General features: G+C 42.5%; 1 protein-coding gene across 2 annotated transcripts in view; it reads left to right on the top strand.

The window, feature by feature from the left end:
• The window catches only part of LOC122203869 (sodium/glucose cotransporter 1-like), a 136954-nt gene that overhangs the window by 51955 nt on the left and 61681 nt on the right, over nt 1–23318 (top strand). Inside the window, exons 1-2 of one of the 2 annotated variants that reach the window (XM_042911047.1) lie at nt 12469–12600; nt 19523–19594. In XM_042911047.1, the coding sequence (XP_042766981.1) occupies nt 12469–12600; nt 19523–19594 (204 nt within the window). Of the gene's footprint in view, nt 1–12468; nt 12601–19522; nt 19595–23318 lie in introns of those variants that run through there. The other variant, XR_006195371.1, reaches the window with a different exon arrangement.

Here is a 23318-nt window from a genome sequence, read left to right as displayed (position 1 = left end):
TTTTGTAAGTATTTTCTCTCATTCTGCAGCTTGTCTTCTCATTCTCTTGATATAATTTTGATGGATGTTCTCAAATTACTCTCTTAGAGGTGGTACCAATTTATGCTTCCACCAGTAATGTGTGAGTACCTGTTTTCTCTTATAACATGATATATTATCAATTTGTGATCTTTTCCAGTCTGATAGGTAAAAAAAATAGTATCTCACTGTAGTTTTGCATTTGCCATATTAGAGAGAGATTGGACATCTTTTAATATGTTTATATGTCATTAGTATTTCCTTTTATATAGACTGTTTATAATAATTATATTTATATATATTTGGACTACCTACATATTTTTTGTTCATTTTTTTCTTGGGGTTGTTTCTTACAGTTGCCATGGATGGTGAGATCATGGATGAGCAAATCCTGTAGGCCAGTTCAGAGCAGAGCTCAATATCTTCAAAATCTCCTCTCTCTGTACCTTTCATTTATACACATTTCTTTGGCATTTGAATCTGTTTGCTGCCAGTATCTTTTGGCTCAAGGTCCTGAATTTTTGGTGACTCTGATTTTGCTGTTTTGACTCATGTTATGCTTGTTTCATATTTGATACTAAATGTGATTTTTTACCCAGCTGGAATCACTACCTTTCTTCTCAGGGTTACCACTCTGGGAAACCCCATTCTTCATAGTCAGCAACACCTTTAAATCTAGTACATAATCCTTTTACTGACGCATTACAACTGTGATCATGAAATAGCACAGAGTTACTCATCTTTATGAATATTTTGAAATTCCCATTAATACTGCTGCCATTGTTACAATGGGCATAAGTGTTACTTCATAGTATCCCTGATGTCTGGTGTGTCATGTAGATGGGAAATGTCATAGTTAGGACAGTAAACAGATCTCCTGACTCTCAGTTCAGGTGTTTTAATGTATCTATCTATCCATCCACCCATCCATCCATCCATCCATCCATCATTATCCATTCATCCACTCACCCATCCTGTGACTACTCTTATTTCAAAAAGGACTAAGAAAATACGTACACATCATGTTCATAACAGCATTATTCACAATGGCTAAAAGGTGGAAGCAATCTAAGTGTCCATCACTGAGTGAATGAATGAACAAAATATGATATACAAAGTGGAATTGTTTAGCCTTAAAAAGGAAATTATAAGACATGTTACAACATGGATGAACTTTGAGGACATTATGCTAAGTGAAATAAGCCAGTCACAAAAGGACAGATTCTATGATTCCACTTATATTAGGTACCTGGAGTAGTCAATGCCATAGGGACAGAAAGTAGAATGATGGTTGCCAGGGGCTGAGGAGTTATTATTTAATGGGTATAAAGAGTTTTAGTTTTGCAAGGTGAAAGGAATTCTGTGGATGGATGGGGGTGATGGCTGTACAACAATGTGAATGTATTTAATGCCACTAAACCACACACTTAAAAATAGTTAAGATGGTAAATTTTATATTATGTTTATATTATATATTATATATTATTTTACCACAGTTAAAAAAAACACCTACAGTTAGATTTACTTAGTCAACAGATATTTATTGAGCTATCTATGTTCCAGGTCATGTATGATAGGCACTGGAGATAGAACCTTGAACAAGACAAATTCCCTGCTCTGTCAGAGGAGAAATAGGCAGTAAGCAAGTAGCAAAGAAATTAACAAGATACTTACATTTTGTTATAACTACTATGAAAGTCAGTAAACTGGGGTGGGGGTATGGGGGCTGTTTTAGTTAGGGTGGTCAGGGAAGGTGGTGGTTCTTAAACTTTTTTGGAGTCACGGATCTTTCCGAGAATCTAAGAACTGAAATCACAAATCTGACCACAATTGTACATACAATTTTAGAATCCTTGGATGTTCAAAACCCACCTCTGAGGGGCCTATGAGTCTAAGGTCAGGAACCCCTGTTTACTGGCTTTCCAGTGTTCTATGGGATGAATTCCAGGATGCTTAGTATGTCACACAAGATCTCCTGTGGGCTAATTTCTGCCCACATCTCTGGTCTTATCTCCTGCTGTTCTGTCCAGTCATGCAGACCACAACCACTTACTGTCTCTGAATATGCATACTGTGTGCTCTCATATCTCAAAAGCTCATCTCAGCTGTGTTACTTCAGGAACTGGTATTATCCCTAAAGATTCAGTGCAAATATCCCCTCTTAATGATTATTTCTTTTGCCCCTCTCTCTATATTCCTTAGAGAGACGAAGTAAGGCGTGTTTTGTCTCATCTTCCCTCACTGTTAGAGCATCTATCACATCATAATTGTTTGTGTTCATTATTTAAATTTTTAAAAATGTATATTTTAGAGAGAGAGAGAGAGAGACAGAGCATGAGCAGGGGAGGGGTAGAAAGAGAGACACACACAAAATCCGAAACAGACTCCAGGCTCTGAGCTGTCAGCATGGGGCCTGAACTCACGAACCACGAGATCATTACCTGAGCTGAAGTCGGATGCTTAACCAACTGAGCCACCCACGCATCCCTGTGTTCATTATTTTAATTCATTTATGCACCCATATAATATTTATTGAGCATCTACTATATGCCAGCCGCAGTACTAGGCACAGTGATGGCCAAGAGACACTGGCACTTCTCTCATGATGCTTATAGTCCAGTGGGGTCCATAGGCATTAAATATAACTATGCAACTAAATGTGAATTAAAAAATGAGACAGGAAAGATGAGAATAGGGCTTGGCTAGGAGTAGGGTGCAGTTCAGAAATCTTCTTGGAAAAAATTAAGTTGACAGGATTATGATAGTTAGCCAGGCAAAGAGCAGGGGAGAAAGTGTCCTTGCATAGGGAACAGCACGTGCATATCAGATGTAAACTTTCCTTGATGAACTGGAAGGGCCCCAAGGCAGAGAATGTGTCTTTTTTTTTGGCTAGTGTGTATTTTATTCTTTCCTCCCCTTTTGCTTTATTGATATGTAATTGACAAAATTACATGTATTTATGGTATATAATGTGATGATTATATATATATATATTTAATATATATGATATATATTAAAATGACTACTACAGTCAAGTTGATACATTCATCACTTCACATAGTTACCATTTTTTTAATATCCAAAAAATATAAGGAACTGATACAATATATGAAAAGTCAACAGATACACAAAGAGTGATTGACATCACTAATCATTGTAGAAATCAAAAGAACACAATGAAATATCATCTCATGCTTTTTAAAATGGCTATTATCACAAAGACAAGAGATAAGTGTTGGTGAGGATATGAAGAAAAAGGAACCTTGGGAACTGTTGGTGGGAATGTAAATTGGTGCAACCACTATGAAAGACATGGAGTTTCCTCAAAAAATTAAGAATAGATTCCACACACACACACACACACACACACAGGAAGAATAGATTCCACACATGAGTGAAATAATATAGTATTTGTTCTTCTCAGTTTGACTTATTTCACTTAGAATAATACTCTCTAGGTCCATCCATGTTGTTGCAAATGGCAAGATCTCATCCTTTTTTATGGCTGTGTAATATTCCCCCCCTCTGTATGTGTGCGTGTGTGTGTGTGTGTGCGTGCGTGCGTGTACGTGCGTACCACATATTCCTTATCTATTTGTCTCTCTATGGACATTTAGGTTGTTTCCATATCTAAGAAACAAAACAAATGAATAAATAAACAAACAAAAAGCAGAATCAGATCTATAAATACAGAGAACAAACTGATGGTTGCCAGGGGGAAGGAGGGTGGGGAGGTGGCAAAATGAGTGATGAAGAGTTGGAGGTACAGGCTTCCAGTTATGGAACGAGTAAGTCACAAGAATAAAAAGCACAGCATAGGGTATACAGTCAATGATATTGTAACATATCAGGACAGATGATAGCTACACCGTGGTAAGCATAGAATAAGGAATAGAGATACTGAATCACTATGTTGTACACCTGAAACTGTGTTAACTATGCCCAAATGGAAGTATTTTTAAAAAGATAAAAAATAATAAAAGTAGAACTATATGATCTGGCAATCCCACTTTTGAGTATATATACCAAGGAATTGAAATCAGTATCTTGAAGAGATAGCTGCACTTTTATATTCATTGCGAAGATTGTGTCTTATTCAAGTTTGTAACCCCAGTACCTGGTGTAGAATGGATACTCTAAATGAATGAACGAGTGACATTTCTTAATATAGAATTATCAGGACCAGCCATTACATGGGAGAAGATATTCTTTTGATGGTGAAACAAATTCACCTTTTCATTCTCCTCAAATGATTAGTTGAACAAATGAATGAAACTCATGAAATTTTAGGATCAGTCAACAAGTTGGGAAGAAATCATCTGGGTGGGAATTAAATTTTTATTGTCTCCAGGCCTGATGCCTTATGCATGGTTATGGTTTTTATTTTTTATTTTTTAATTGAGGTGAAATTCACATAATATAAATTAATCATTTTAAAGTGAACAATTTCATGGGATTAAGTGCATGCAACTGTTAGTTCCAAAACATTGTCATCATCCCAAAAGGAAACCCAATACCCATTAAGCACATGCATGAGTTTTAGGTTCCTCAAAGAAAGGGGCTACATTTATCTTGTTCACTTTGTACCCCTAAAGCCTTGACAGATGCACAACTGATATTTGTTGAATATATGAATGACTTGCCGTTCCCACTGTTACCTTCATGGGTTTTTCAGTTGCCCAAGGATTTTTGAGCTTGGTTTTCTCAGTGTGGGTTGATGGATTGGTGGCATTGGCTGTGTGGGGTAAGATTCACAGGTGAGAGCTCTGATGAGTTCCTTAGCCAATCCCAGCAGGCCTCTGGCTACCTCCTGTCAGGAGCTGCTTCTCTGTCTCATCTTACAGAGGGAGTTAGAACACATGGGTGACAGTTACAATGTCAGAACTTGAGTGACAGTTAACTCTGCTACTTTACCTACTCTAATCCTGAGCTGTGGGTTATCAAGAAACCAGGGTGTTTGGCAGAAGATAGTAATGCTGCTGACTCTTGCCTGCATCTGTTATAATTAGTCACTCAGTGAAATGTCTCACACCTACAGGTAGCTGGGGCCAAATGCCAACCCAGGGATGAGGCAGGGGAGGAATACAGGGATGCTGGCTGGGGAGTAGGCTTAGAATCAGGGCTAGAGCTTCACTCTTCCTTCATCTCCCCTTCTCTCCCTACCCTCTTTTCCAGTAGTTAAAATACAGGCTTTGGTATTATACATGCATGACTTTGAGTGCCAGCATGGCCATTTACCAGTTTGGACAAGTTACTTAACCACTGTTTCAGTGATCCATCCATAAAATGGAAAAACAATAGGACCATTGTGAAGATTAAAGTTGTATCATTTGTCTCAACACACAGTATAGGTTTTCTTTTTCATATCTGTCTTCTGCTCTTTGAGGGCAGGGCCCCAGGCCCCATGACTTTGAGTCTAGATAGGAGATGAAGATGAAGATTAAAGTTAACATTTTATTGAAAACTGAATATGTGCTTGGCAGTGTGCTGAAGTGTTTTACATATGAGGCACAATTCCAACCAGGTCTGCTTCCCACACTGCTTTAGAGCTGCCAAGCTCATTGGGTGAGGACTGTGTAGGGAGGGTCATAGTCACCCTTTCCAATTTTAGAAATGGTGGTGAGCAGTAGAAAATGTGAGCCCTGGGGCCAGCAGACATAGTGAGGGGTGAGATTTAGGATGAAGTAGAATTGACATGCTTGTGACATGCAACTGTCCAGGGCTTAATGTCCCCAGTTTATAAATGAGAGATAGAAGATCAGGGAAATTCAGGGACCTGATTAGAGTCATAGAATTGGTACCAGCATCTTTCTTAAGGGACCAGTTGGTCAAATTCTGCCAATTTGGTAGGTGAGAAAACAGTATTAAAGGGGAAAAGTGACTTATCTAAGGCCACTTGGCAGAGTAACCAGTACCTGAACTCAGGTCTCTTGATTCTGGGCCATCCATCATCCATGTGTTATTCCTGTTGCCCCAGCCTAAGGCCTGGGGCTGAGGCAGTACCCTGTGAAGAGCTCTAGGAGAGGTAGGCTAAGACACCTTGCAGCATCTCACCCTGCAGCTTCTTCCTGAAGCCTGTCTGGGATTTGGAATGTAGAGGAAAGAGCTACAGCCTACCATTAAGCAACCTGGGTTTTGGTCCCAGCCCAAAACTGATATGCATGGTGGGTACTCAGCAAGCCTTTGTTAGTTCAGATTCAATCCCCACTGTAGAGGTGGTTCTCAGTGAGCATAAGGAGCTTGCCCAAGGTGACCCAGCATGACAGAGGCCTAGCTAGGGTTCAGATGATTGCATAGAGACCACCAAGGTCAACTACTATTGACTTCAGCTTTAGAGGGAGGGCCAGGAGCATTTTGTTCTTCTTAGCTTTCTGTCCTTTCCTTTACTCCTTTCATGCCCAGATACCAGCTTGGGGCTTGGGGAAGAAGGGCAGGCAGCCTGGGGCCAACTCATTGTTTCCCTCTCCTGGCCCTTCTCACTTATTCTCACTTCCTCTTTGCCTGGAAGCTTTTGGGCTTTTACCCCTTTTGGCCTAGACTCACCCCCTCCAGCAGTGTCTTCTTCCCCACTCCACCTTTCCCAAAGCAGCTCCAATCCTGATTCTTCCAACAAATCCTTCCATATTCGGACTCCTTCACCATCACTGCAGTAGCTGAATAATGGCCATCTGATATCAGGTCCTAATTGTTGGAACCTGTAAATGCTACCTTATTTAGAAGAAGGGTCTTTGCACATGTTAAGTTAAGGATCTTAAGATGAGGATAGATGATCCTGGATTACCCTGGTGGACCCTAAATACCATCACAAATGTCCTTAGTGACAGAGGAAGATTTGACAGACAGAAGAGAAAGCATTGTGAAGACGGAGGTAGATTGTATGATTCCTCTTGGCTAAAGGTACCTAGAATAGTCAAATTCATAGAGATGGAAAGCTGAATGATGGTTTCCAGGGGAACATAAGAAGTTAGTGTTTCAGGGATAGAGAGTGTGTGGGATGATGAAAAAGTCTTGGGATATAGATAGTAGTGATGGTAGCACAATATTGTGAATATATTAATGCCACTGAATTGTGCACTTAAAAATAATTAAGATGGGAAGTTTTATGTTATGTATATTTTACCACACATACACACAAAGATAGAGGCAGAGATTGGAGTGATGTGACCACAAGCCAAGGACTGTTGGCACCACCAGAAGCTGGAAGAGGCAGGGAAGGATCCTGCTTAAAACTGGAGCAATGCAGCCCTGCTGAAACCTGGATTTCAGCCCATTGAAACCAATTTTGGACTTCTGCCTTCCAGAACCACGAGAGGATACATTTCTGTTCTTTTGAGTTGTCAAATTTGTGATAATTTGTTAACAGCACCCTCAGGAAACAAATAACACTGATCAACAGTCTGCTTCCCACAACTGAGCTTGCAACAAGGGAAAGGAAAAAAGAGAAAATCATAGCAGTACGTCACCTTTGCCTTTTTTATTGTCAGTGAGGCTCCTTTGCATTTTCATCTCATTTGGACCTCACAGGTTCACAAGACAGTCCTTGTCTATGCCATTTTACAGATGTTCAAATGGAGAATCACGGATGTCAAATGAACTATCCACGGTCTGCTGCTGGATGATGGCTGTGCTATGATTCAAACTAGTTATGTGGTTTCCCCTCCCCAGGCAACTTCCCAAACTCACAGCCTCTGCACCTAGGCTGTTTATTTCACTGTGTGACAAGAGTTTAGGAGCACAGTTTGGCCAGTAAGAGGTGGACACTGCACATTCGAGGCCTGCTGGGGAAGAGCTCCTGGGCTGGTAGAAGCAGGTAGGACTCCTGTGGGACCTAGACACCTGAGTAGTGTGGAAGGAAGGCAGAGAAGAGGCAACAGGAGAATTCCCACATAGTGGTGAGGCATTACACTCCAAATCTGGGTTCCTCCCCTGCCATCTGTAGATATTGAGTCATTTGAATAGTATTCTCTCAACAGTCAGGTTTAGCTGTGAATCTGTGGGCATCTGGTTTTTCAAACTTAGGACCCCAATCTGACCTGAGATTGTGAACTCAGATGGGGTCTGCTTCTTGCTTTTATGTCTGTCTTTCCTCATCAGCCCCATCTTCCCCCTGGTCTGGCTGTTTGGGTAGCTTTTTTATTTCCCTTGGGGTTCTGGTAAGAAGGTTCTTTTTTGTGACCAGAGCCTGATTTTTGTTGGCACCAGGGAGGGCAGGAGAGAGGCCAACAGGATCTTTACCAGTGAGCAGTGGTCCAGCAGCTCTGGCCAGCTGTGGGGGGCAGGTGGTGTATCATACTGTGTTTCCTGGAAGCATCTGTGTAGAGAAAATAATTATTTTTTTTAAAAACCTGGGTTGTACAGCATGATTTTTTAAAAGGCGTACAATGTGATGATTTAATTAATATATGCATACAGTGGGATAGAATTACCACAATTAAGTTAACTAACATATCCAGCACCCAGCACCTTACATAGTTACCATTGTGTGTATGTGTGTGTGTGTGTGTTTGTGGTGAGAACACTTAAAATCTAATCTCTTAGCAACTTTCAAGTATACATACAATGTTGTTTACTATAGTCATTATACACTGCATTAGATCTAGTCATCATACACTGCATCTTATAACTTGAAGTTTGTAACCTTTGCCCAACATCTCCCCATTTCTCCCACCCCTCCCTAGCCCTTGGCAATCATCATTCTGTTTTCTGGTTCTATGAGTTTGGTTTTTTTATTTTTAATTTTCTAAAATTTACATCCAAATTAGTTAGCATATAGTGCAACAATGATTTCAGGAATAGATTTTTTAGTGCCCCTTACCCATTAGCCCATCCCCCCTCCCACAACCCCTCCAGCAACCCTCAGTTTGTTCTCTATATTTGTGAGTCTCTTCTGTTTTGTCCCCCTCCCTGTTTTTATATTATTTTTGTTTCCCTTCCCTTATGTTCATCTGTTTTGTCTCTTAAAGTCCTCATATGAGTGAAGTCATGTGATTTTTGTCTTTCTCTGACTCACTAATTTCACTTAGCATAATAGCCTCCTGTTCCATCCACATAATTGCAAATGGCAAGATTTCATTCTTTTTGATTGCCAACTAATACACCATTGTATATATACATACCACATCTTCTTTATCCATTCATCCATTGATGGACATTTGGGCTCCTTCCATACTTTGGCTATTGTTGGTAGTGCTGCTATAAACATGGGGGTGCATATGTCCCTTCGAAATAGCACCCCCCGTATCCCGTGGACAAATGCCTAGTAGTTCAATTGCTGGGTCGTAGCGTAGTTCTATTTTTACTTCTTTGAGGAACCTCCATACTGTTTTCCAGAGTGGCTGCACCAATTTGCATTCCCACCAACAATGCAAAAGTGTTCCTCTTTCTCCACATCCTCACCAACATCTGTTGTTGCCTGAGTTGTTAATGTTAGCCATTCTGACTGGTGTGAGGTGGTATCTCATTGTGGTTTTGATTTGTATTTCCCTGATGATGAGTAAAGTTGAGCATTTTTTCATGTGTCGGTTGGCCATCTGGATGTCTTCTTTGGAGAAGTGTCTATTCATGTCTTTTGCCCATTTCTTCACTGGATTATTTGTTTTTCAGGTGTTGAGTTTGATAAGTTTTTTATAGATTTTGGATACTAACCCTTTATCTGATATGTCATTTGCAAATATGACAAATTTTGCATTTGTCGGTTGTCTTTTAGTTTTGCTGATTGTTTCCTTCACTGTGCAGAAGATTTTTATTTTGATGAGGTCCCAGTAATTCATTTTGAGTTTGACTTTTTTAGACTGTGCATATAGATGAGATCAAACAGTATTTGTCTTTATCTGTCTGCATAATGTCCTTTAGATTCATCCATGGTGGTGCCAAGGGCAGGATTTCCTTTTTTATGGCTGAATAATACTCCATCACATAGACATATACATAAATGTGGTATGTATATATATACACCACATTTCCTTTATCCATTCATCTGCTCATGGACACTTTAAACTGTTTCCAACTTGGATATTCTGAATAATGCTTTAATGAGCATGGGAGTGCTGGTATCTCTTCAAGATACTGATTTCATTGCCTTTGGATATATAATCCAGAAATGGGATTCTTGGATCACAGAGTAATTCTATTTTTAATTTTTTGAGGAATCTCTGTGCTGTTTTCTTGGGTATAAATTGTCCTTTTAGAGGAGACCAGTGAGGAACAGAAATTGCAAAAGGGCCTCAGGTATCCTGGACTCCCCCTGCCACCCTGCCATGGTAGGGGAATACTTGGTACTGACATGTTTTTTAATTTATTTTTTATTTTTAGCCCCAGCTTGCCCTCTCCTGCTACATCCCTCACTCCCATCTTACCTTGCTCGTTCTTCTTTTAAGGTCCTGTTCAAACCGGACCTTCCGAGGCCTTCCCCCAGCTTTACCTCATCTCCATGTTAAAATCCTTGCTACACATTTGGAGCATTACTATGTCTCTTTCAAAGCACATATCACAATGCTAATTTTATAGGTATTTGTCTCATTTTTGATGATGGTCTATCTCTCCCACTGGGTTGGAAGCCTTGTGAGGGCAAGAACCCTGTGAATCTTGTGCACAGCTATATCCCCAGGGTTGGCACACATGACCTGGCACATAGAAGTAGTTCTTGTGTTGCAAGAATGAATGAATGTATAATGAGTGAATGAATGAATGAATGAATGCATTTTCTGGTCTCTTCCAGGCTGCCATCCTTTCCTTCTCTAGCCATCCATGTTTTGCTATCTGAGAAAGATCAAAGAATGGTTTATTCCCTCCATTGAGGTCCTATAGTACTTCAGGTCCTTCCTCCTGCTCACTTTTCGGATTTGCTCATTGCCAGACTTCACTTTTGGAAATTGGCACAGGCTGGATGCCTGCAGCTGGGGGTTCAGGGCTGAACTTTTGCTGTGGATGAGCTCATTTCCAGATCACACTGGAAGTTTCCTGAGGGCAGGGGCTCTGCTTGGGCGGAGCCAGGTGGAAATGCTCTGCTGAATTCGGGAACAGATGGCTATAGATGAAAGGTCAATTGCTCCAAGCTGTGGCTGATGGCTCAGCTTGAAATTTTGAAGGACATCCATGTTGAAGATCCCCTGCTTCTGGGTTCCCCAGAAGAGGAATTCCTGTTCCTGGTGGCCAGGCATTATGTTGGGCCCTGGGCATAACCTTACTCAGTTTAGGGGAGTGGGTGGGGGGAAATGGGGAAGACCTACATGGATGCAGTCCAAATAATGATTCTTTGACTGCAGCCTCAGTAGGAAGAGCAAGTGCTGATGAGGGAGGAGGGGAGTGGACCTCAGAGACAGTGAGGTGCAAATAAATCAGTTGTTGGCATTTGGGCAGTGGATGGTTGTCTGGTGGTGGGCAGGGAGGACCTGAGGCAGAACAGAGTCCGGGCAGGGTTTATGTGGTCCTTCCCCCTCCCTGTACCTCATCACTCCAGCAAAGCTCCCTAGTGCTAGCACCTGAGAGCATCTCCAACCTTCCTCTGAACTAGGCCTACCCTGGTCTACGTTGTAGGACCAGCTCTGTCACTAGCTCACTGTGTGACCTTGGGTGAGTCATGCCTCTTTTCTCAGTCATCTCTGTGCTGAGCCCTGACTTTCAACTTAGACATGTGTCTCCAGATGGGCAGGCTGAATCCCCAGGAAGGGTCAACATATGATGAGCTCCATGGAAGGGATTCTCTAGTATCCTTACTTCTATCTGCCCCAGAAGGGCCCCAGATCAATTACTGGGTGAGGCACAGGGCAAAGAAAAACTCCCAGTGGGATCCCTTCTCCTCGTCTCTCTTTTTTCCTCCTCACAGTGGCAGTAACAGTGCCTCTGGGGGCTGCAGGGGCACCAGAAATGTAGGTAGGTGGGTGGCTGTCCCCATGGCCAAGAAATTGTTCTGAATTTCTTGCCAGCAATACCCAACAAGTGGTCTTCCCCAGAATTTTCTCCACAGAGACCAAGAACTTGGCTGAATCCTGGGAACAGTCTTGTACCCGTTTTACACATGGAGAACCGGAGTCTGCAGAAGCCTCAGTACTGGTCCAAGGGCAGGTGGCAGGCGACCTGAAGCCTCTAGGCCCCTGGCCTCAGGTAGCCTGGTTCCTCAATGGAGCCGCACCCTCTCTGCCCCTGGCAGAGCAGGCGAGGCTACCCTGCCGGGAACACAGCCGGCCTTTGTGCCAGGCGGGCACCACCCCCTGGATGGCCCCTCCCCACTCAAGGAACAACCCTTACCTGCCAGCCTGCCACCCTTTCTGCCAACAGCTCCACCTGCTCCTCCTTCAGCGCTCTCTGCGTCCAAAGCTGCTCCCCGACGGTGCAGCGCAGGAGCCGCACCGCGCGACTTCGCGGGCGCCCTCCCTCGGGGCTGATTATTAACCCGGAGGCGGTATAAGGAGCGAGTGGCCTGGGCGGGAGGGACGCATCGCCACCGCCGCCATGGACACTACCACCTGGAGCCCCACGACCGACACTACCTCACCCCTTGCGCCACACGAGCGCATCCGCAATGCGGCCGACATCTCTGTCATCGTTGTCTACTTTGTGGTGGTGATGGCCGTCGGGCTGTGGGTATGTGAGGGCTCTGAGACGTGGGCTGAAGGGGCAAGAGCCACCAGCAGGGACAAGGGGGGCGGGGCTGCACCGGGGAGCCACTGCATCCGTGAGCTGTGAAGAGCAAAGGGTGGGTTTAAAGGTCTGTGGAGCCGAATGGAAATAACTTGGAAGCCCTTGAGAGGAATTCAGGGGGGCACAGTGTGAAGTGAGGGGGGCAAGCAAGGATGAGCAGAAGGGAGGGGGGTTCTGAGGGGAGCTGGCCAGGAAGGTCCAAGGAGAATACCCCTGGCCTGTGAGCAGAGAAGGAGGCAGAGATTGGAGAGGCTGGGGGCTAGTGCGAGGGGCAGGAGAGGGACAGCTTAGGGCTTTAGGGAAGATCTCTGGGCTTGGAAGATAAGCCCCAAGGAGACTAGGACTGTCCTGTTTCTTCTTAGTCATACAGTTTTGGATGGAAAATAAACAATTTAGTGCAGGAAGGACACAAAGCCTCTGCCAGGTGCAGGGGCTGTGGGGCAGCCCCAAATGGAGGGGTGCTGCTGGTGTCCCCCTGGGAAAGGCTGACCTGTAGGCCCAGGGACTGGAATGAGTGAGAGTTGGCAAAGCTTGGGTGGAGGAGGAGGAGGAGGAAGCCTTGGAGGGTGGCCTGGTGCTGGGGAAATGCACGTGGCTCCCCTTGGGTACTGGGGACACACCAAACCAGAGAAACTTGTTCTTCGCAGCCTTGGAACTTGGAACTTGGAAATTTCACTATGACAGACTCTGGCACACCCAGCAACTAGAAGATGAGGTGTTTTAAATGTTCACATATTGCAGACATTCTCAAAAGCTTTGGTTGTGGGTAGGGTTGGACCAGGAGGCTGTGATGGCAGCAGGTGGTTGAACTCTTTCTTGATTTAGAGGGTGGTGTGGGGGGGCAGGGTGGATATTAACCCTTCCATGGCCACAGAGTTTTTTATTTTGTTTTGTTTTGTTTTTTAGGGATAGAAGGAAGCATTTTTTTTTTTTTTTGGTTTGTTTGTTAAGTAATTATAGAAACTAGATATGACTGAAAGCTTTTCCAAGTGTCACAAGGGGTCAGTGTTACTAACTCTTCCCCAATATGCTCACCTTCCCAGAAGTGTCCAACCAGGGGCCAGGATTCTCAGGTTTACTACTGGCTTTGACATGGTTCTAGCTATGCGACCTCAGGCAACCTGCCTCAGCCTCAGTTTACTCAAGTGTGCATAGGTACAATCTTACCTATTCTTATGACTCCCCAAGATTGTTGTGAGGATCTGCAGACATGAATCTGAAAATTCTTTATGGAGTCTAGGAGTCTTTTTAAATAATATTGTCATTTGCCCTCCAAGGTATGAGCCATGCCCTGAATTGTTTTTGTCCTTTTAAGTAAAATGGGCAAACACAGTCAACTGGATAGGGCATCTTCACAAAATGCCTCAACATAAGGAGGGCAGGAATACGAATCCCTATTTTACAGAAAAGGAAACTGAAGCCCCATGTTGTGGTTTACCTAAGGTTGCAGTACATGAAATTTTCCTGGAACTCAGATCTTTTGACTCTTGGTTTTCCAGAGTACCAGGGGCTTTGCCACTTTGCCTGCCTTTCTCCCCACACCCTTCCCCAGCTTCTAAGTGCCTAACACTTGGATGTGAATTCATCATTTGCTAGCTATGCCATACTGCCTATTTCCCAGAAAATCACCGATAATCTCTGTTCCCCTAACAATCTTATTTTAGCCCCTGCCAGTCCTGCTGATTATGGTGTTTATGCTTTTCAAATATCTGTGAATCAGTATCACTTGTCCTGTTAAATGCTACTTAATGAGCCTGCTAATATTTGTCTACATTTAATTTTCCCCATTAGTCAGTGCCTCTGGACCCTGATTATTTAACGTGCTGGATTTCTTCCAGTTTACATTCCTTTTTTTTCTACTGGAGCATCAAGAGTGGCTTGGTTTGGGGATAGGCATCCTGACTCCTGAGTGATCTCTGGGCTGCACAGACAGAGTGATCCTGGCTTATGGTGCTTCTTCATCTTAGAAAAGACATCCATAGCCAATGTCCCTCTATCACCATCCACATCTCTTCCAACATTATTTTGTTCTGTTTTATCCTCTTCCAATCATATTTGGGTTTGAGCTTATTCTTCACTGTATATTTCCATTTTTCTTTCACCACCTCTCTGTTTCTTGGGGGATTTTGTATCATTTTAGGCTAAATCTCTAACTTTATTTTTTCTGGAAGATTTCATTTAAGCTATCCTGAACCCCCTTATGCTAGGGGTTGTTAAACTATAGTTCACAGGGCAAATCTGGCCCACCGCCTGTTTTTGTATGGCCCACAAGTTACAAATGTGTTTTTACACTTTTAAGGAGTTGTAAAAAATAAAAGAGGAAGAGTGTCCAGTGGAGATCATGTGTGTCCCACAAAACCTAAATAACTTATGATCTGGACATTTTTCTTTACAGGAAAAATTTACTGATCCCTGCCTTATGCAATCATTTGCACTAATAGCATCATTGGATGCCTGAGTAGCAATTGCCCCTGGGGAAGCTCAGCCTTTGAATTTTATAGGTGAGGATCAGATGGTGACAAGAAGTCAGTCAGATGAATCTGTGCCAGAGCTGGGATTAGATAACAAAGGCATGTTTTTTCTACTGTCTCACCTTCCCTTCCCTAAGACAGCATCCTTTCTGGCAATACTCTCTCCATGATCCTTACCACCATTTGCATTGCTGTGACAGTGTCCTGGTGGTGTGGAATTCCTTCTTTCCTGACATATTTTCATAAAGTGAAGGCCTAAAGTTTATTCAGTTTGAACCCTCTTCATCCTGTGCTAGAGTCTATTCTTAAACCACTTGACCAAAATATCTTGAACAATTGTCCACCCTTCACTTGAATATTTCTGGCCAAGACTCTCCCCAGTGGCACCACTTCCATCTCTACACAGCTCTGATAGTGAGGAAAATCTTCCTGGTATGGAGCCCAGATCTGATGTCCTGGAGCTTCTCCATTGTATTTGGTTGTGCCTTATGCAGACCATGCTGTCTCGCTTTACCTCAGAAGATGGTAGGCCACACTGGAGTCTTCTGTACTCCAGGCCCAACATCCCCAGTTTCTTAAGCTTTAAGCAAAGGTCTGAAGCGCCTTCCTTTTGTTCAGTGATATTTTTAATCCATTAAGAAAAAAAAATATGGGTCAGTAGTTGTGTTTCTTTTGCTCCTCTGGCTTGCACTTGTGAAATCATTCTCTTCTAGTTGCAGGGTGGACAGGCAAATTTAATGCCATGTTTTACAAAGTGGTGTTGGAACGTTAGAGCTTTCCTTTGAGCATCCTTTGCTCATGGAGACAGTGTCTTTCCATTGTAGGGAATAAACAGCAGGGAAGAAGGAGGCAGGGTACACGAGTTATAGTAATAACACCTACTGGTAGCACCTACTGAATGTTGCTGGCAGTCTGCAAAATGCCAGCCTGGAAGGGCGTTGCTCATTTCCAGAAGGAGTGTTCGGGGGTGGGATATGGGGGAAGAGTGGAGGCAGAAGGCGCTGAGAAACCCCTTTATCCAACATTTTATTGAATGTGTACCATGTACTAAGCATTATACTAAGCATTACAGGGGATTAAAAACTTGTAAAATGGTTACCACAATCAAGTTAATTAACATATCCATTATCTCACACAGTTACAATGCTTTTTGTGTGTGGTGAGAGCACTTAAGATCTACTTTTTCAGCAAACTTAACTATACAATACAGTATTATGGACTATGGTCACCATGATGTAAATTAGATCTCCAGAAATCATCTTATAATTTTACCTTTGTACCTTTTGATCAGCATCTCTCCATTTCTCCCACCAGGCAGCCCTTGGCAATGAATATGTATTTCAAAATATCACATTGTATCCCTTAAATATAAACAATTTTTAATTTGTCCATATACCTCAATAAAGCTGGAAAAAAATTATAATATGGCAACATAAAGGAAAAAAGTGTAAGGGCTGTGAATGAGGTATAGAAACAGAACATCTATAGAAAATCTCTAGATGCTCACAGGAGAGAGAGATTATTTTTTGTTTGTGAAGGGGAGAGGCCATAGTAGAGGAGGAAGTTTCTGTGGTGGAGTGTCAGGTAAAGTTTCATGGGGAAAATAACATTTGAGGAGCCTTGAAGGATGGGTCTGCTGGGTCTGGGCTTGTGGAGATGAGGGGATAAACATTCCAGAGAAGAGAAGGCCTGGTGTAGATACACCTGTCCTTGCCTTTTATCCATCCCCAACATCTTTCCTGAATTATCCAGTTCCCCACTCTAGTTTTGACTGTCACATCCTTCCTCTAAACTCTTCGTTTCTGAGACCAACTTGGAAATGTTGTATCTGGGCCCCAAACCCACTTTTTGTGTCCCTCCAATACCAACTGGGGCATATCAACCTGCTTTGACATCAGAATCACTTTCAGAATGGCCTTTCCCTGGAAAACTACTAGAATCTGAGTCCTTGGACCATATTTTTGTTCAGCCCTGGCTACCTTCTTTGCTCCTTGTGTTTGTTAGTCCTCTTGCTATTCCTAGAAAAAACACCACAGAATCCCTAAGAGTATGTCCTATGGGAGGGAGGACCCTGCCACGAGTCCAGAAAGATCTGAGCTGTGCTCTCCCTGGAACTGCCTGGCACACAACAATCAATTTATGTTGATTGTTGGATGTATGAATGACGCTGCTTCCTAAAGGACTGAGTCTGGTCAATCTCTGGAATCTGAGCACTTCGCAATATGCTATCAATAGTAGGCATGTTTGCTGAATAAACTGAATTTCTAAGTGTCTGAAATGTCACCATCTGAGGTTAATTCCTTTGCACCAGTGATGCTTTTAAGCCTCAGGGGTCACGATGCAACCAGCTTTAACAGGGCTCAGTCATTATCAGTTATTAGTATTTTCAGAGACATTAGCAAGCCATCAGCTAAGGGAAGGCCATTGACATAAAGGGAGGGAGGAGGAGAACACTAGCAGAGATACTGTCCCAGTTTTGAGCTGGAGGACTGGGCCTGGGCCTGAGCTGGACCAGGAATTAGCTGAAGGTTCAGAGGCAACATTCCAAGGGTTCTGTAAGAAGGAGGGTCTGGTGGTCATTTACTGAAAATGCATTCATAAACCTTCAGTGGCTCCCTACTGCCTATGGAATAAAGCCTATATTTTTTAGCTTGGCATTTGATGGTCTGCAGTCTGTTCCCACTTCTCACCATTCTCCTCATTCATATGCCTCAGCCAGGTTCTCCAGGTAATGCTATTCACCGTTCCCTTCCTCCCCACACTGCAGTTCTATCTCTGGGTTATTGCTCATGTTGTTCCCACAGTCTGAAATGTCCTTTCCTTCTTTTCTTTCACTAATAAATCCCACTCTATCTTCAAGACTTGCTGAAGTGCTGCTCCCTCTGTGAAGCCTTTCCTGACACCCCAGTCAGAAGGAATCTCCTCCTTCTGTATTCATAACAATAATCATTCTGCAGTACTCATAATATGTTGAAAAGTAATGTTTCCAGCAAGCTTCTACCTACATCTCAGAAAGTTTTGAACTGAGTTTGAATGGTCCATCTTTAATGTATTTAATAAGAACACCATGCATTCCTCTAGCATTTTTCATTTTTTTTGTTTTGATAATAACATTACTGAAATATAATTCAAATACTGTATAGTGCTTATTATGTATGTATATTTGTATGTATGTTTGTATGTATGTATTTACTTATTTTAATTTACATCCAAGTTAGTAAGCATATAGTGCAATAATGATTTCAGGAATAGAATCCACTGATTCATCTCCTACATAGAACACCCAGTGCTCATCCCAACAAGTGTCCTCCTTAATGCCCCTTGTATAGTGCTTTCATTTATTTAGTAAATTTTTTTTGAGTTTATTTATTATTTATTTATTTATTTATTTATAGCACAAGCAGAGGAGGGGCAGAGAGAAGGAGAGACAGAATCCTAAGTAGGCTCTGTGCCATTAGCACAGAGCCCAATGTGGGGCTCGAACTTACCAACTGCAAGGTCATGACCTGAGCTGAGATTAAGAGTCTGACTCTTGGGGCACCTGGGTGGCTCAGTTGGTTAAGCATTCGGCTCAGGTCATGATCTCATGGTTCGTGAGTTCCAACCTTGCGTCAGGCTGTGTGCTGACAGCTCAGAGCCTGGAGCCTGCTTCCGATTCTGTGTCTCCTCTCTCTCTGCCCCTCCTCAGCTTGCTCTCTCTCTCTCTCTCTCTCTCTCTCTCAAAAATAAATAAATATTTAAAAAAAAAGAGTCTGACACCTAATAAACTGAGTCACCCAGGTGCACCACTGTATAATGCTTTTAAAAAGAATATTTCTTAAAATTTTTTTATGTTTATTTACTTATTTGAAGAGAGAAAGAGCGAGCACGTGTGCAGGGGAGGAGCACAGAGAGAATCCTGAGCAGGCTCTGTGCTGTCATCACACAGACTGGTGCAGGGCTTGAATTCACGAACTGTGAGATCATGACCTGAGCTGAAACCAAGAGCCAGATGCTTATCCTATTGATCCAGCCAGGCACCCCAAAAAGAATGACATTTCATTAGGCACCTTGAGTATGCTTGTAAAAATGGTATGAAAAGTTCCATTTTCCTTATTTAACAAACATTCAGGTGGAGTGACTTGCTTGAAGCCACACTGTGAACTCATTGCAGAGCTGCACCAGGGAAAGGTTTTTAAACCTGAGCTTCAGTCTTCTTGTCTGTCATATGTAGGTCCCTGCTCCTTCATCTAAGTACAGTGGAGTTCTAGGGGAGTAAGGAATGTGGAAGTGCTTCAGAAATAAAGACAGTAAAAGAAAGTACAAGTATATGGGAGTGGGAGAGGTATGTCCTTTTGGCAGGCAAAGTTGCTCTGTTCTAGTTTTATACTAAATTTTTGACCTTTCCTCTTCAGGCTATGTTTTCCACTAATCGTGGGACTGTTGGAGGCTTCTTCCTGGCAGGACGAAGTATGGTGTGGTGGCCGGTAAGTTTTCTCTGAAAACTATTTGCTTAACTACAAAATTCCCCATAGAAGGCCCTATTCTTCTTGGCTTTGGGTGGCAGTGATTCTTCCTTCCTGCCTTAAATCCCTGATAATGGGTCTTCTGCTCACCAGGTCTTAATCTGGATGAACTTAATCTCTTGTGGTAAGGGAATAGCCTTTAAATAAATGTGCTTGGAATCCTTTACTGTGTAAGTAGAGGAAGAGACTACACAAGCAGATGGTGTGGAGAAGCAGAAAGAACACACAGACTGAAGTGATCTTGGGAAAACCTGAACTTCCACCTTTGTATCTATAAAATGGGGATGATAGTATTTATCTTCCAGGAGTGTTATGAGAAATGGGTACCTCTTATGGGGTGGAAGCTCAATAAATAATAACTCTTTTACTACCTTTTTGTTATGTTAAGTCCCATGAAAGAGAGACTTTATTTGTCTTACCTTGGGAGCTGAAAGCAATGCCTGATACACAAAGGAACCTCAATAAGTACTCATAGAACAGATGGAGAGGAGCCCCTACTGTTCCTACAGTTTTTTTTCAACTCTTGGAGGATTTTGTATGTTGTATATTTGTTGTATATTTGAGAGGTATTTTTCCTGATATTCGTACATGGGTGGAACTATCCCAGTTAAAGGACACGTGTGTGGGTGGAAGAGAAACTGGGAGGCCCCTTCCATCCTATCAGCACAGGGCTCTGGCTGGCTTACCAGTTAAGTCCAATGACCATCTCAACCCAGAGTTCTCACCAAAATGACTGGTTGACTAAATTAGCCAAGTTGTGGAATTTTTTTTTGGACTAAAGATATAAGCAAGACTAGCTGGTGAAAGAGGTGGCTAATGAAGCATAGAAACAATGAAAAGAAAGTGACAGCACTGAGTTGATTGGAGGAAGAGAAACAAGAAAGTAAAAATTGTCACTGTCATATGCAGAGCATAAGAGAAATTGCAAGGAAATCACATCACACCCTGAAGTTGGCCTTTGATCAGCTGTTTTGGGATGGATTTTAATAACTGGCATCTTCACAGTTGCTTGGGCTATCCCTGAAGTCATTTCTGCCTTACCCTTAAGGTGGCTAGAAATATTGGGCAGATGCTGATTTCTTTGGTGGCCCCATCATGGTGCTCCCTCCTGACGTATTTTATCTTCTCGAGCATTGTACTTTGGTGCTTTCCTAAAAGCTGGTGTTGAATAGGCAGTTCTGATCACAAAGTTCAAGATGAGGCTGGGTCAGTCCCTCTAGAACTGCACTGCCTAGTATGGTAGCCACTAATCACGTGGGCTATTTTTAATTTTTATTTATTTTTGTTTTTTTATTGTTTATTATTTTTGAGAGAGAGAGAGACAGAGAGCAAGCAGGGAAGGGGCAGAGAGAGAGGGAGACACAGAAACGGAAGCAGGCTCCAGGCTCTGAGCACTCAGGACAGAGCCTGACACGGGGCTCAAACTCACAGACCGCAAGATCATGACCTGAGCTGTAGTTGGCCGCCCAACTGACTGAGCCACCCAGGCACCCTCACATGGGCTATTTAAATTGAAATTAAAGTTAGATAAAATTTAAAAATTAAAAATTTCTTCCCACACTAGCCATATTCCAAGTGCTTAATAGCTACATGTGGATAGTGTCTGCCATATTACATAGTATAGATCTAGAATGTTTCCCCCATTGTAGAAAGTTCTATTGGACAGTGTGCTGTACAGATTTCAGAGCCAAGGCTGGATGAAATCTTAGTGGACTTGAGATTTGTTGAATTAGAGAGCTGAATAGGAGGTTTATTTATTTTGGAAGCAGTGCACCTTCCACCCCATCTAATGCTTCACTGCTCCCTACAGTATGCCTGCCAAGTGCTTATTTGCCTTCGGTTTGCATCCAGACCTCCTCCCCCTACTATGATAGGAAACTCTCATACCTCTTCATGTAAAATTTCTAGGGCTGCTTTATTGGGGATAAGACCTCAACTTCTAATCTCTGGGTCATGGAGAAGCCAATGAGAGCAGTGAGGGGGTGGTTTGGGGCAGAACCATTCTTAGGAGATACGCATTTTGGGCTAGGCCTGGGAACACATCACATCTTAACTAGCAATGATGTCTTTCTTCCTGATAGCACCTGCGAGTGGGTCTGGGCTGAGATTTAGTTGGTAAAAGGATTTAGCCCACCCAAAACATGTAGGATTCAATGGTTCATGTGGAGTTTCCTGTGGGTATTGTTTACCTTACTCATGTCTCAGTGTTGGATTATTCTAACCAATGGAGAAGCATGGCATCATTCTTCTTTTGCGCAGAAGTCACTACTTCCTTGATGGGGCTGATATTCAACTTCTTCTCCCAACAATGGTTTCTACCTAAGACTTTGTGAGATTATATTAATGGTTTGTAAACTTGCTTCATCAGAATCACCTGGATATGCTTTCCAAACATACAGATTTCTAGGCCTCACTCAAGACCTCTTAAAGAAAAAAAAACTTGGAAAAGAGTCCCAGGAACTTGCTTTTTATTTATTTTTATTTTTATTTTGAGAGAGAGAGAGAGAGAGACAGAGAGAGAGAGAGAGACAGAGAGAGAGACAGGGAGAGGGGCGGAGGGAGAAAGAATCTCAAGCAGGCTCCACACTCAGCACAGAGCCTGATGTGGGGCTTGATCCCACGACCCTGGAATCATGGCCTGAGCTGAAATCGAGAGTCAGATGCTCAACTGACTGAGTCAGTCAGGTGCTCCAGGAATTCGAATTTATAAAAAGCTTCCCAGATGCTTTTGATTATCAGGCAGGTTTGATAATTACTGGTTTGGATAGATGCTTATCTATCTGGTCAGATATACTGAAACTGTCACTATCTGGTAGGGATGCTAGAGAAGGAGATTCTTGAATGGAGGAGCAATGACTTCTAAGTCCCTTTCAACTTTGAGAATGCTTTTATGCTAGAACATTCTAGCTTTGAAGTCAGTATATCTGATCTGCCACATTTACTAATTGTGTGACTTTGGTCAAGTCACTGAACCTCCCGGAGCTTCAATTTCTACCTCTATAAAGTTGGAGAATAGTACCTGCTTTGGAGTGTTCTTGTCAGGATTCAATGAGATAATTCATGTACTGCACTCAGCACTTGGGAACTACTCAGTAAATGAAAATATTAAGAAGTATAAGGAAGATGGGAGTGACAAGGCAACCTCCCAGTTGACACTTGTCTGGGGCATAGGACTTAGTAGCACCTAGTAAATGAAAACTAATATTTATGTGAAGCTAGTACTGCCACTTCACTTAAATTTAACTTTCAGATCAACCATGTGAATAAATGAACATGGTTTATATGTATGTTTATTTATATTGCTATAAATCATCAATGATTTATAGGACCACAATGACCACATTTTAACAACTCTGAGATTGGCTTATGTGTTATAATCAATCAGTGGCATCCACAGTTTAAATGCTTAAATGTTTTTTCTTTCTTTGTGCTACATGGTATGTCTTACAGTAGTTGGTGTCTTAGATTCAATAAAGTATGGTTATATTCTAAAATAGTGAGTTTTAAAAATATGTTGACTGTAGGGGCACCTGGGTGGCTCAGTCGGTTAAGTGTCCAACTTCAGCTCAGGCCATGATCTTACTGCTTGTGGGTTAGAGCCCCGCGTCAGGCTCTGTGCTGAGAGAATCCCAAGCAGGCTCCATACGGTCAGTGTGCAGAGCCTGATGTAGGGCTCTATCTTATG

The sequence above is a fragment of the Panthera leo genome, chromosome D3 (genome assembly GCF_018350215.1).
Source record: "Panthera leo isolate Ple1 chromosome D3, P.leo_Ple1_pat1.1, whole genome shotgun sequence".
NCBI classification, from domain to species: Eukaryota; Metazoa; Chordata; class Mammalia; order Carnivora; family Felidae; genus Panthera; species Panthera leo.
The sequence above is the reverse complement of the archived record's forward strand: the minus strand, read 5'-3'. Positions and strand labels throughout refer to the sequence as shown.